The following is a 15,145-nucleotide window of genomic DNA, read 5'->3' on the forward strand; positions in this document are numbered from 1 at the left end:
AACAGCCGGTGCACTGAATTTGCATCAGTTCTTTAGGTGTGATCCGAATTCAATGTTTTGAATGTAAATTAAACAATTCTGTAATATTTTGGCAACAAAATACTTTTTATAACTTTTTATAATTTTTAATGGATTTTAACTCTTGTCTTAAACGTTTGACCTCAAATATTTTCAAAAATTCACAATTTTTTCAGATTGGATTTAGCATTTTTTCAACAAAATTTAAATAATTTGTACCATTGTATGACTTCTTACTCTTTTTGCAATCTATTTGAAACAAAAAAAAGTTAAAATTACCTATTAAAGGTATGAAAAAACATGTTATAAAAAATTGAATGAAAAGAACTTCCTGTATAGTTAAAATAAAGAACATTGGGAGTATATCTTCTGGAAGTGCTTTTAAAGTTGTGCCTTTGGAAGAACTTCCAAATTTTTTTGCTGGTTATTAGGAGGACATACCGTGGTGCAATGTTTAACACACCCGCCTTGCACTCATAAAGGGCCATGATGTTAACATGTCTGGCATCGGCGGTGTTTGAGTTCTAATGTCCAATCGAAGATGTACATTTTCTGCTGGCCTCTACGGTAAGGAAACCCGATATTGTTGTTTTTTTTTTTTCATAAACAGCTCAATTTGCAATGGCGAATAGCAAATTCGTTAACACGCAAGCGAAGCAACTTTATTTCCAGTCTAAATTTTGTTTGAGCTTTGCTTTAGTCCACGCTTATCTGTCAATGTGTGTTCTGGTGGAGTGGTTATATGAACTTGGCATGTACTACACAGTTGTTCATAATTTTATAGGCTACTTTTCTTCCCTCGACTGTTTGGTAAAATTTTCAAAGCTGTAGTCGAAAACCCGAAAAAATCGGTGATAAAAGTGGTAATTTAATCGACATTTTTGCGATTTTGAACATGAATATGAATATTTTCCGACTAAATATATTCACCATTTTTGTTGGCCTAGTCAAGAGCTACAATTTTGCTTAATACTTCAAAAATGAATTCACAGCATTTTTGGAGCTATGGCCATACGAAAATTACAAAAAAGTGCTCAAAATCGAATTTGGGACAAAACTTTAGAGGCTCATACAAGACAAAGGGGCAACCAATCTGGCAACATCCGGAAATTATTTTTCTCCTATCATCGAGTACTTTCGGCTGGGATAAGTGATTTTTTGTTTGGAGACAAAAAGTTCAATTTTGCCTCACAGTGTTATTGTGTCTGGGATAAGTCTGTCAGCTGTCAGACGAACGGGTTTAGAAATGATAGCAACCAGAAGTTTGTTGCATTACATATAAACCACCCTGTAGTTTCTTTAAGATGTTTTAAAATTAAACACATTTTTAATACGTCATGAACGACAGTACCGCATTGTAAGAGTAATAAAACTATTCTTCTGTCCCACTGTTTGTTGAGCACAAATATTAAATATGATAAGAGCGAAGGCAAGAGCATGTGAGAGAAAGAGAGCGCACTGCAAAGAAAGCCGCAAATACCAACAGTACGCAAAAACAATAACAACAGAACAATTTCGATTATGCATTACGATAGTTGTTCAACTATCTTCACTCAGTTGCCTAGAGAAGATTGATTTTGACTGACTGGCCGACTGTTTTTTAAGAAAGCAAGAGTGTGCTGCCTCTGTTGCCGCCACTACATATGCAGGCTAGCGTAGCAGTAACGTTTCATGCGTGCTTACTTTATGATCAAACACAAACGTACTTATAGAGGGCAACTATCCAGTGGCGTCTATTAAGATGGCTTATGATTTATATTTTTATTGAAGACTTGAAACTCATTCTTCTTATCACGTATAAGGCATTTTTTTTATAATAAAGGTTCTACCATATTGTCGAGTAATTGTAAAGTATGGTAGCTACATCTAAAACTCGGTGTGCATATTTATAATGTCACTTCTACATCCTGTTCCAACAATTAACTCGGGGTAAAAATTTGGCCTCTGAGGCCATATGGGTGTAAATCTGACGATAGATATATGTGGGAGCTATATCTAAGTCTGAACCAAATTTAGTATGCATATTTATAATGTTAATTCGACGCCTTGTGTAAAATTTCACGTAACTCGGAGTAAAACGTCTCTGGTCTCTGGTACCATAGGAGTGTAAATCGGGCGAAAGCTATATATGGGAGGTATATCTAAATCTGAACCGATTTGACTGATATTCTGCAAAATTTACGGGACTGGAAAAACATTCGAATACACGAAATTAGAAGAAGATTGGTTGATAAATACGTAATTTATGATCAGATCGGTTATAAATATATATGGTTCTAAATCTAAACCGAGCAATAGGGATCGTCTTTGAGACGAAAAAAGATCCTATGCTAAATTTGAGGACGATCGGACTTAAAGTGCGAGCTGGACTTTGCACACAAAAATACATGAACAGACAGATTGACGGACATCGCAGAATTTAATTCTAAAACGATCGATACACTAAAAGATGGGTATGTGACGGCTCCTTCTGAGGATTACATAATAATGCACCAACTTATTATACCCTGTACAACAGTATTGGTGAAAGGGTTTAAAAAAAAAAAACAATATTAACGGATTGGAGTTTTATGAAAAGACGATTCACAGTGGTGTACACTAATAGAAAAAAATTACGTTCCATAGTCGTGAACGGACGGTGACAAAATGAAACGTAAACGTTCACAAAAAATCAAAACGGAATGTTCACAATTTCGTCCACGGGCGCACATAGGTAGATATTGAGTAATTAGGCGGCCAAAAGTCAAAATTTGAAATTCGTAGTAGGCATAAAATTTTGACGTCTACCTGTAGTAAACACTTCCCCGAATTACCCCCCATCCTTTTTTAACAACCATACCTTACCCCTTCCGTGCAATTAGACGCAATTTGATCGTTGACGTGATACGTATTTCGATTTGGGTGCCCGGATTATATCAAATTTCGCAATACGCATGTATTCTTATTTTAAGTTGTGTAGTGAAGTGAAAGTGATTCCAATAGCTCAAGTAAGCTTCTATTAGATAAATAATAGTTTTAACTTTTATTTTTAACTTTCGTTATATTTTTCGGTAGTTGAACATATCCTCTTTTTCACATAAAAAAATAATTTTTTTAATTTCAAAAGCAATTTTGTTATGGATCAGGATTCGTCCGGATCATATTTTTTTGTTTATTGAATACGTTACACATTTAGCTTTTCTTTAAAAAAAAAAAAACAAGAGCCGCAGAAGACTCCAGCAGACAGCAGTTCAAAGTAGTTTGTTAAAAAAAAATTAAAAAAACAAAATTTGCTATGGAGATGCCTAGTTCATCGGGGGTGAAAATAGTAACTCGTAAATGTCTGTTTGAGCAAATGCAAATTCAAAATTTACCAAATATGGATGAAAAATTGGAATTTTTAGAAAACCACTTGCTATTGTCTTGCGGAGACATTGTGGAAAGAAAAAAGGACCTTAAACATAAATTTTCCTACATCAAACACGAGTTTAAACAGAGATGGCTAAAAGCTCATAAAGTTGAAGAAGTTTTTATGAAAAACAACCAGAATTGGCTGGAAGGCACTTTTGAAATACCAGTGCATTCGCTTAATCAACCAGGTCGTCCGAGAAAATCATTTTCAGAATCGAGTGAACGAAGCAAGAGAAGAAAAACTGAGGAACTTCGATCAAATGTTGATGATGAAATGATTATACATGCCGCACAAGTCATATTGCAAACGAAGGGACAGAGAAATGCCTCAAAAGTGCTCAAAGAAATAGGAAATTCGCCAACAAAGGCTAGTCAATATAGAAAAGCCTATTCCAAGACCAATGAAACCATTGCTCCTTTGACCCCGTTCCAAGCACTCAAAATGTTCGTAGAAGCTGATCTAACAAGACGACAATATGAAATAATAAGGGCAACTAACCCAAAGCATTACCCTTGTTACGACCTTTTGTTGAAAGCAAAACAAGAATGCTACCCACCAAAGACGGCATTGCGAGTAACGGCTACCTGCGCAGAAATTAATTTACAATACCTAATGGATCATACTATTCAACGGTTATCAATCTACCTGGAAGAAGTGTTATTAACCCTTAACCAAATTGAAAGAAAGTCATTAACGATCATTTATAAATGGGGTTGTGACGGGTCACAACAAGCGCGGTACAAACAAAAATTCTCAGAAGACGCCGAATCCGATGCTAGTATATTTTTGAGTTCTTTTGTCCCGCTTCAAATTATTTGTGGTAAAGAAAACAATAAAGTGTTATGGCAAAACCCAACACCATCATCACCACGATTTTGCCGCCCCATCAGATTTCGGTATGTGAAAGAAACTACAGATGTAACAAAAGAGGAAATATGTTATGTGCAAAGTGAAATTAAGAACCTCACTCCTACAAAAGAACATATTGATGGAAAAGAATTTGATTATAATCACATTTTGAAAATGACCATGGTTTATGGCAAAGTTTGCAATGCTGTAACCAACACGACCTCAACTAGCCGATGCTATATATGTGGCGCCACTTCCAAAGATTTCAATAATTTAAGCAAACAGAACGAAATAAGTCCCGATGCTCTTAAGTTTGGAATTTCGGTATTACACGCAAAAATACGTATTTTTGAGAGCATTCTGCATTTGGCATATAAATTGCCCGCGAAGAAATATGGAAACAAAAGGACCCAGGAAGAGAAAGCATTAGAAGAAGAAAGGAAAAAAGAAATCCAAGAAAGATTCCGCTTAGAAACTGGCCTGTTGGTTGACATGCCTAAAGCCAATTTTGGTAATACCAATGATGGAAATACGAGTAGGAGATTTTTTGAAAACACAGAATTAGCAGCGGACATAACAGGCATTAATCACGAATTAATATATAGATTTAAAATCTTATTAGAGGCGATTTCAAGTGGACACAAAATAAATACAACAAAATTCAAAGAATATGCCTTCAAAACCGCGCAAATGTATGTGGAATTATACGACTGGCATTCCATGACTCCAACAATGCATAAATTACTATTACATGGGGCGACCATCATAGATAATGCACTGTTGCCCATCGGCCAATTGTCGGAGGAGGCTGCAGAAGCACGAAATAAACATTTTCGGTCATACAGACAGAATTTTTCAAGAAAATTTTCAAGGGAAGAATGCAACCGTGATGTTTATCAAAGATTGCTCCTTACTTCAGATCCACTCGTAAGTAGTGAAAGATCGTTAAAGAAAACTTCACACAAGATTTTTTTCTAGTGAAGTTATAGAACTATTAGAACCTGCCGAGCCCCACACAATATAGTATTGAGCACGAAGAAGTCGAGATAGAAACATCTTTCAATAAGAAAATTTAATTCATTTTTATTTATTTATGATTTATGAGAATAAAATGTGTTTTTTATTATAAAATATATGTTTTTCTTATTTATTTTTTAAAATAAATAGGTAGTTTTTTTAAAATACAGTCTTTCGAAGCCATTAACGTCCAAAAATATTTTTGGCCGCCTAAATATTTCAAATCGACCACTGTGGGGCGTTCACGATTTCATGAAAGGCATTCGTTTTTCTTTGGCCATGAAAAGTCTTAAAATAATCGTTAGACGATATTATGGCAACTCCCTCGGTGGTGCAATGTGCTAAGGCGATTGTTAACGCGTATGGTGCAGGCAACACAGGTTCGAGTCACGGTAGCGGAAATCTTTTTTTAATTTAGTTTATAAAGTCGTAAGCATAACGTTTTCAGATCAAGAACGGTGGTTGTTGTTTTGACAACACATGGTGTCATATTATCGTTGTCAAATTGACACCGTCTGTTCACAGTTTGACACCACATGTGTGTTGATTCACTTTCATGAACCAATCGTTTTAAATGAGCACGCCGTGCATGATTTTTTCTATGAGTGTATGTAATTTCCATTAGATATTAGCATACACTAATAGAAAAAATTGCGTTCCACAATCGTGAACGGATGTTGTCAAAATGAAACGGAAACGTTCACAAAAATATCAAAACGGAATGTTCACGATTTTGTCAACGGGCGTTCACGATTTCATGAAAGGCATTCGTTTTCCTTTGGCCATGAAAAGTCTTAAAATAATCGTTAGACGTTGTTATGGCAACTTTGTCGTTAGTGCAATGTGCTAAGGCGACTGTTAACGTGTATGGTATAGGCAACGTTGGTTTGAGTCACGGTAGCGGATTTTTTTTTAATTGTTTCTAAATTCGTAACCATTACGTTTCCAGATCATGAACGCTGGTTGTTTTTTAGACAATGTATGGTGTCATTTTTACGTTTTCAGATTGACCCCGTCTGTTCTCACTTTGACAACACATGTGTGTTGGATCACTTTCATGAACGGATCGTTTCGAAATGACCACGCCGTTCATGATTTTTTTCTATGGGTGTATAACTCACAAAATGAGTCATCTTCAACAAAATGAGTCATCTTCCGCCGCCAGATCTATACTGAAGGCTATGGGAATTCGATTTAGCCTACGATAAAACATGTATACACTAATGGAAAAAATTACATTCCTAAATCGTGAACGGACGGTAACAAAATAAAACGGATATAAATGATGTCATTATATCGTTTTCAGATTGACTGATTATTGATTCACTTTCATGAACGGATCGTTTTGAAACGTGCACGCCGTTCATGATTTTTTATAAGGGTGTACCTAGGCTTGTGCAGATTGGTATCCGACATTTGCTTTGTCAGAACAGACCTGAATATCATCATCTATCGCTTACTGCTAAAGCAAATGACCAAAGTCCGTCAAATTCTAGTAGGATTTGGACGCGTGCAAAATCAATCTGAGAAAATACCGGAGAAAACTGAGTATGGCACAACACAACACCTGGTCTAATTTTTGCTGTAGCATGAAAAGGTCATCCGAGGCCAAGGATTGCATTAGCATCCACTCATTCCGGCAGAGTTTTCAATAAAATAAAATATAGAGAACGTCTAGTGCAGAGACATTCGAAGTGCTTCTGAAAACACATTTTACAGAAAATCATACGGCCAACTCATAGTCTGGCTTTAAGCCCAATTTTTAAAATATGGCGATGGAACCCAAAATAGCATGGTACACGCGAGAAAAAAAATATAAGCCAAACCCGCATATTGGTAGTACTGTGCTCTGCACTTCAGCAATTGTCGAATTAGATAAAGGTTTGTGTATGGCGTTTATGTGTATTTAGAATAGATTAGTTGCAGCTCCGTCATTTCAGGCTCACTTAGACTATTCTGTCCGATCCCATAGCTCAATGAGAAGGTACCTCCTTTTTATAGCTAAGTCCGAACTGCGTTTCACATTATGGTGACACCGCTTAGAGAAGCCTTGAAACACTCAAAAATGTGACCGGCGTTATCAAGTGGGGATAAGCCACCGCAGAAAAACTTGTTGGTGTTCGGTCTAAATTGGGTTTGCTCCTATGACTCGTTATTATAACAGGTTGGCTGATAAGTCCCCGGTCTGACACATAGATGGCGTCGCTAGTATTAACTGCATATTATTTTTATATAGTACCAACCTTCAAATGATTCGTGTCAAAATTTGACGTCTGTAAGTCAATTAGTTTGTGAGATAGAGCGTCTTTTGTGAAGCAACTTTTGTTATTGTGAAAAAATGAAAAAAAAGAATTTCGGGTTTTGATAAAATACTGTTTTCTGAAGGGAAAAAATACGGTGGAAGCAAAAACTTGGCTTGATAATCAGTTTCCGGACTCTGCCCCAGGGAATTCAACAATAATTGATTGGTATGCAAAATACATATGCGGTGAACGCAGTGGACGCCCGAAAGAGCTGGTTACCGACGAAAACATAAAAAAAATCCACAAAATGATTTTGAATGACCGTAAAATGAAGTTGATCGAGATAGCAGAGGCTTTAAAGATATCAAAGGAACGTGTTGGCTATATCATTCATCAATATTTGGATATGCGGAAGCTCTGTGCAAAATGGGTGTCGCGCGAGCTCACATTTGACCAAAAACAACAACGTGTTGATGATTCTGAGCGGTGTTTGCAGCTGTTAACTCGTAATACACCCGAGTTTTTCCGTCGATATGTGACAATGGATGAAACATGGCTCCATCACTACACTCCTGAGTCCAATCGACAGTCGGCTGAGTGGACAGCGACCGGTGAACCGTCTCCGAAGCGTGGAAAGACTCAAAAGTCCGCTGGCAAAGTAATGGCCTCTGTTTTTGGGATGCGCATGGAATCAATTTTATCGATTATCTTGAGAAGGGAAAAACCAGCAACAAGGACTATTATATAGCGTTATTGGAGCGTTTGAAGGTCGAAATCGCGGCAAAACGGCCCCATATGAAGAAGAAACAAGTATATACGGCCGTAAGTTCGGCCAGGCCGAATCTTATGTACCCTCCACCATGGATTGCGTAGGAACTTCTACTAAAGGCTGTCATCCACAATCGAATTACTTGGGTTGCGATAACACTTGCCGATGGCAAGGTATCGTAAAACTTTTTAACACTGTCTTCTAAATTGTAAGTTAGTCCATAAGGGGTATATATTAAACAAAACAAGTATATACGGCCGCAAGTTCGGCCAGGCCGAAACTTATGTACCCACCACCATGGAATGCGTAGAAACTTCTACGAAAGACTGTCATCCACAATCGAATTACTTGGGTTGTGGTATCTTAAAACTTCTTATTCCTGCATGGTTGTTGGATACTGTAGAGTACTTATATGTTATAGTATGGCAACATTGTCTGAGTACCAACTGTTATAACTGAAGTTTATCATAAATTGAATTCTCTCAATAAAATCACTTTTGTGTTTACCTTGAAACCGATCACTTGTGCGTTCTTCTTGTCTGTATACTACAAATTGGCGACGAGGAAAATTAAAGAATAATCAGAAAGAGGATAAAAAAAAGTCAAGGAAAAAAATCCAATGGCGACTGCACCAGCTACAGTTACAGTTTTCCAAACCTCCAATGTTCCTGAATTTACGCCCAGCGTAGAATCTTGGCAAGTGTGGAAAGAAAAACTGGATATACATTTTTGCGAAGTAAATTGTGTGGATGATAATGCAAAAAAAGCAATTTTATTAAAATCTATTGGACCAGCCGCCTACAACATTCTTCATAGCCTTTGCAGTCCAGATCCACCAGTCACCAAAGCATACAAAGAACTATGTGAAATATTGGGTGTGCACTTCACTCCTCCTGTCATAGTTTTCAAAGAAAGGAAAGAATTTCACTTATCTGTAAAGTCTGATGGAGAAACAGTGGCTGAATGGTATGCTAGGGTAAAACGTCTTGCATTAAATTGTAAATTTGGGGACAATCTAGAAGCATTCGTTTTGAACCAATTTGTGGTTGGTCTGCCTGAAACAATTTTTGAGAAGTTGTGTGATGAAGACGAGTCTCTTACTCTGCAGAATGCACTAAAAAGAGCTATGATTGTTGAAACCCGAATGTCTGCCAAACAATATGTCTCCGATTCTGTCAATTATGTAAATAGAAGCATGAGTGCAGTAAATCGTTCTGAATATAGGAGCAGTGAAAAAAAGAAGTATGGGCCGTGCAAGCACTGCGGTTGGCGTAATCATGAAAGTCAGTTCTGCAAATATAAAGAGAGCAGGTGTTACAAATGTAAAGCAGTTGGGCATTTGGCTGCGGTCTGTCGTGGTAAAAGAAATGGTGTAAATTATGTATCAAATAATTTGGACAACGAAGACCCCGATGTTTATAATTTTGAAAATTCTGTCTTTAGTTTAATGAGTAATAATTCAAATGGTTTATATTATATACCAGTTACAATTGATGGCATTAACATTGAAGCTGTGTGTGACACTGGAGCACCCTGTATCATAGTTCCCATCTCTTTTTACAAAAACAAAAATATCTTCGCTGAGTTGAGACCTTGTAAAACTCCATATGTAGATTATAGCGGTACTCAAATTTCTCTATTGGGTGAGTATGATGCTTCAATCACTTATCGTGGAGTTACGAAAACAATGGTTGTTGTTGTTTCTAAGTGTAATAGTCCAGCTTTACTTGGTCGTTCATTTTTGAAAATGTTTAACTTCGACTTGGTTCAAGTCAATTTTACGAGAGAATTCAATTTATGATAAACTTCAGTTATAACAGTTGGTACTCAGACAATGTTGCCATACTATAACATATAAGTACTCTACAGATACCATATACTAACATCACGTACCAAATTTCAACCGAATGGGAAGAATTTTGCTCTTCCAAGGGGCTCTGGAGGTCAAATCTGGGGATCGGTTTATATGGGGCCTATATATAATTATGGACCGATATCGACCAATTTTTGCATGGGAGTTTGAGGCCATATATTAACACCACGTACCAAATTTCAACTGAATCAGATGAATTTTGGTCTTCCAAGAGGTTCCGGAGGTCAAATCTGGTGATCGGTTTATATGGGGGCTATATATAATTATGAACCGATGTGGACCAATTTTTGCATGGTTGTTAGAGACCATATACTAACATCACGTACCAAATTTCAGCCGAATCGGATGAAATTTGCTTCTCTTAGGGGCCTCGCAAGCCAAATCGGGGGATCGGTTTATATGGGGGCTATATATAATTATGGACCGATGTGAACCAATTTTTGCATGGTTCTTACAGACCATATACTGACACCATGTACCAAATTTCAGTCGGATCGGATGAAATTTGCTTATCTTAGGGGCCTCGCAAGCAAAATCGAGGGATCGGTTTATATGGGGGCTATATATAATTATGGACCGATGTGGACCAATTTTTGCATGGTTGTTAGAGACCATATACTAACACTATGTACCAAATTTCAGCCGGATCGGATGAAATTTGCTTCTCTTAGGGGCCTCGCAAGCCAAATCGGGGGATCGGTTTATATGGGGGCTATATATAATTATGAACCGATGTGGACCAATTTTTGCATGGTTGTTAGAGACCATATACTAACACCATGTACCAAATTTCAGCCGTATCGGATGAAATTTGCTTCTCTTAGGGGCCTCGCAATCCAAATCGGGGGATCGGTTTATATGGGGGCTATATATAATTATGGACCGATGTGGACCAATTTGGTTGTTAGAGACCATATACTAACACCATGTACCAAATTTCAGCCGGATCGGATGAAATTTGCTTCTCTTAGAGGCCTCGCAAGCCAAATATGGGGGTCCGTTTATATGGGGGCTATACGTAAAAGTGGACCGATATGGCCCATTTGCAATACCATCCGACCTACATCAATAACAAATTGACAAAATGTCCTATAGAAATAAAATGTTTACAAAATTGTCTATAGAAATAAAATGTTGACAAAATTTTCTACAGAAATAAATTTTTTACAAAATTTTCTATAGAAATAAAATTTTGACAAAATTTTCTATGGAAATAAAATGTTGACAAACATTGCTATAGAAATAAACTTTTTACAAAACTTTCTATAGAAATGAAATTTTGACAAAACTTTCTATAGTAATAAAATTTGACAATTTTTACATGGCTGTTAGAGGCCATATACTAACGAAATGTACCCAATTTCAACCGCATCGGATGACTTTTGCTCCTCCCAGAGGCTCCGGAGGTCAAATCTGGGGATCGGTTTATATGGGAGCTATATATAATTATGGACCGATATGGACCAATTTTTGCATGGTTGTTAGAGACCATATACTAACACCACGTACTAAATTTCAATTGGATCGGATGAATTTTGCTCATCCAAGAGGCTCCAGAGTTCCAATCTGGGGATCGGTTTATATGGGAGCTATATATAATTATGGACCGATATGGACCAATTTTTGCATGCTTGTTAGAGACCATATACTAACATCAGGTACCCAATTTCAAACGGATCGGATGAATTTTGCCCCTCCAAGAGGCTCCGGAGGTCAAATCTGGGGATCGGTTTATATGGGAGCTATATATAATTATGGACCGATATGGACCAGTTTTTGCATGGTTGTTAGAGACCATATACTAACACCACGTACCAAATTTCAATCGGGTAGGATGAAGTTTGCTCCTCCAAGAGGCTCCGGAGGTCAAATCTGGGGATCGGTTTATATGGGAGCTATATATAATTATGGACCGATATGGACCAATTTTTGCATGGTTGTTAGAGACCGTATACTAACATCAGGTACCAAATTTCAACCGGATCGGATGAATTTTGCCCCTCCAAGAGGCTCCGGAGGTCAAATCTGGGGATCGGTTTATATGGGGGCTATATATAATTATGGACCGATATGGACCAATTTTTGCATGGTTGTTAGAGACCGTATACTTAGACCACGTACCAAATTTCAACCGGATCGGATGAATTTTGCTGCTCCGGAAGGCTCCGCAAGCCAAATTTGGGGATCGGTTTATATGGGGGCTATACGTAAACGTGGGCCGATATGGCCCATTTTCAATACCGACCTACATCAATAACAACTACTTGTGCCAAGTTTCAAGTCGATAGCTAGTTTCGTTCGGAAGTTAGCGTGATTTCCACAGACGGACGGACAGACGGACGGACATGCTTAGATCGACTCAGAATTTCACCACGACCCAGAATATATATACTTTATGGGGTCTTAGAGCAATATTTCGATGTGTTACAAACGGAATGACAAAGTTAATATACCCCCATCCTATGGTGGAGGGTATAAAAAGTGTTGTTCCACCAAGACAACACACCGTGCCACAAGTCATTGAGCAAAAATTCATGAATTGGGCTTCGAATTGCTTCCCCATCCAACGTATTCTCCAGATCTGGTCCCCAGCGACTTTTTCTTGTTCTCAGACCTCAAAACGATGCTCGCAGGGAAAAATTTGGCTGCAATGAAGAGTTGATCGCCGAAACTGAGGCCTATTTTGAGGCAAAACCGAAGGAGTACTACCAAAATGGTATCAAAAAAATTGGAAGGTCGTTATAATCGTTGTATCGCTCTTGAAGGAACCTATGTTGAATAATAAAAACGAATTTTGACAAAAATAAAAATGTGTTTTTCTTTGTTAGACCGGGGACTTATCAGCCAACTTGTTATATGAGGGCTAAACCTAAATCTGAACCGATTTCAACTAAACTTGAAACACTTGACGATCAAATATACTCCTTGTGCAAAATTTAAAGCAAATTAGAGAAAAATTCTGGCTTCTGAGGCCATATAAGTGACTATTGGGCCTAACATATATTGTATATGGGAGCTATATCTAAATCTGAACCGATTTTAACTAAATTCGGTGTGCGTAGCAAGAATTTTAATTCTACCACCTGTGGTGACCATCCCGAGGTGACCAACATTCAATGTCTACAGGTTAGCCCGTGGAGTCAATAGGGATCCATACATTAGCAAACTTAGAGGAAAGCACCTCAGCTTTCGCGCAAAGAAAAACTGATGTTGATATCTTTATTCGTTCAACAGTTGCAGAATTATTTTCAAAAAAAAGCTATTTGGAACCACTTTTCTGCATGCGTTCGACTGTCTAATGTACACAAAACATCACTATGCGTTCCATTGTGTTTTCAGTAGGCACTTTTCTCTCTTACAAGATCCTATGAAATATCTGTTAAAAATGTTGTGGAGGAAGATCGAAAGACAACATTCGCCGATGACAATCCTTTTAAACATTAGTAAAGACATCATCTTTTGGGGCCTTTCATTTAAGGCCTTACCGCAGATCGATTTACGAATTATGCCACTGGGTATTAAACAATGATGAGCAGCAAGTTATAACAAAATAATTTAAAGCGATCGTTTAGCGAATGAGTACTCTGTGTAACAAATATTCATAAACCATACTGAAACTCAATCGCGTATTGAAAATTCATTCAGTCGTTTATGGGCGTTTAAATGAAACGGTTCGAACAACGGTTTGATATTTAAATTTAACGGAAACGTGATACCCATGTGTCGTCTCCTTTGATTGTTTGATACAATTTAAATGCGTTTTTTTTTTTTGTTTTGCTGTTGCGTTTTGTTTATAGTTTCTATATATGAATTGTCCAATGCAAAAAAAAACAAAAAGTGTAAATTTTTTATATGATTGATAACAGAGAAAAAGCAAATATGAAAATGAATACAATTTCAAGGAAATATAAAAACCAACAATTGAATTCATAACATTCCAACTTGGATAAAAAACCCAAAGAAAAAAAAACTTATTTGTTTTTTAAAACAACTAAACTTACAAAAAAAATTAATTTCAAAAAATATATAAAAAAAAAACAATTTTTAATTCAATCAATCACTCATTTGATTGATCAATTTCGCATACATAAATGAAGTTCTAATATAAATGAAGGCTTTCCTTCTCAATGAAATGGAGATGAGGAGAACCCAATGCCCACCCATAGTCCTATGAATCTTTTGATGATCGACGACCTCCAGAGGCAAATAAGTACACATACACAAACGCACGCACTGAGAATAACCGGCAATTGCCTGTTCTATCTGTTGATCGTTATTAATGCTAGAACTCTTCGTGTGTCTTCGGTTTGCCCTTCTACACGAAGCCTTAAGAGAGATGCCATCCATAAACAAATGACTATTGATGCTCAAAACCCGATCACCACCATCAACAACACCAACAAAAACAACGAATATAGCAACGAATATTTAAACAATTAATCTGCTGTTAATTAATGACGATTAATTAACAAAATATAACAAAAAAAAACAAGAATTGTGTATATTTTTGCGGTCTCTTACTGTTCGAGTTTTGAGTATTTTTTGTGTCAAATATTTTTTTGTGTCACCAAAGCCAAAAATTTCACTCCTATACCTTCGTTTTTTTGGACTTTCAGTAATTTTATTTTTGGATTTTTAAGTAGCAGCAGATTATAGAAATATTGAAAAGAAAAAAAAAACAAACAAACAATATTGAAATAATAAAATAAAAAAATCACCAATTCATATTTGTTTTTGTAAATTCTACTCCGCGTGCAATAAACCTGAGTGTGTGTGTGTTTCTGTTTTTTTTTTGGAGCTTATGTGGCGTCAGTGTCACTTGTATGTAAATTGGAGACACGTTTTAACCTACAACAACAACATCAACAGGTAACTAAGCCACTTGTTTTGATTTTTTCTCATTAATACTCCAATGATTCGTTTCACTTCATTTTTTTTGTTTGTTTGTGGTTTTTGCTTATTTGTGGGGTGGATAAAGGTAGCCG

General features: G+C 36.8%; 2 protein-coding genes across 2 annotated transcripts in view; both read left to right on the plus strand.

Moving 5' to 3' along the window:
* Nucleotides 1-8,906: 8,906 nt before the first annotated feature.
* LOC142224514 (uncharacterized) lies at nt 8,907-10,088 on the plus strand. Its single transcript, XM_075294293.1, has one exon. It carries the CDS (start codon nt 8,907-8,909, stop codon nt 10,086-10,088), a length of 1,182 nt encoding a protein of 393 aa, XP_075150408.1.
* A 3,732-nt stretch (nt 10,089-13,820) lies between these two features.
* Rchy1 (Ring finger and CHY zinc finger domain containing 1) overlaps nt 13,821-15,145 on the plus strand; it is a 76,507-nt gene continuing 75,182 nt past the window's right edge. Inside the window, exon 1 of the mRNA XM_075293717.1 lies at nt 13,821-15,029. The gene's annotated coding sequence lies outside the window, so the exon portion shown is untranslated. The remainder of the gene's footprint in view (nt 15,030-15,145) is intronic.

This window comes from Haematobia irritans, chromosome 2, assembly GCF_050003625.1.
Source record: "Haematobia irritans isolate KBUSLIRL chromosome 2, ASM5000362v1, whole genome shotgun sequence".
Classification (NCBI taxonomy): Eukaryota; Metazoa; Arthropoda; class Insecta; order Diptera; family Muscidae; genus Haematobia; species Haematobia irritans.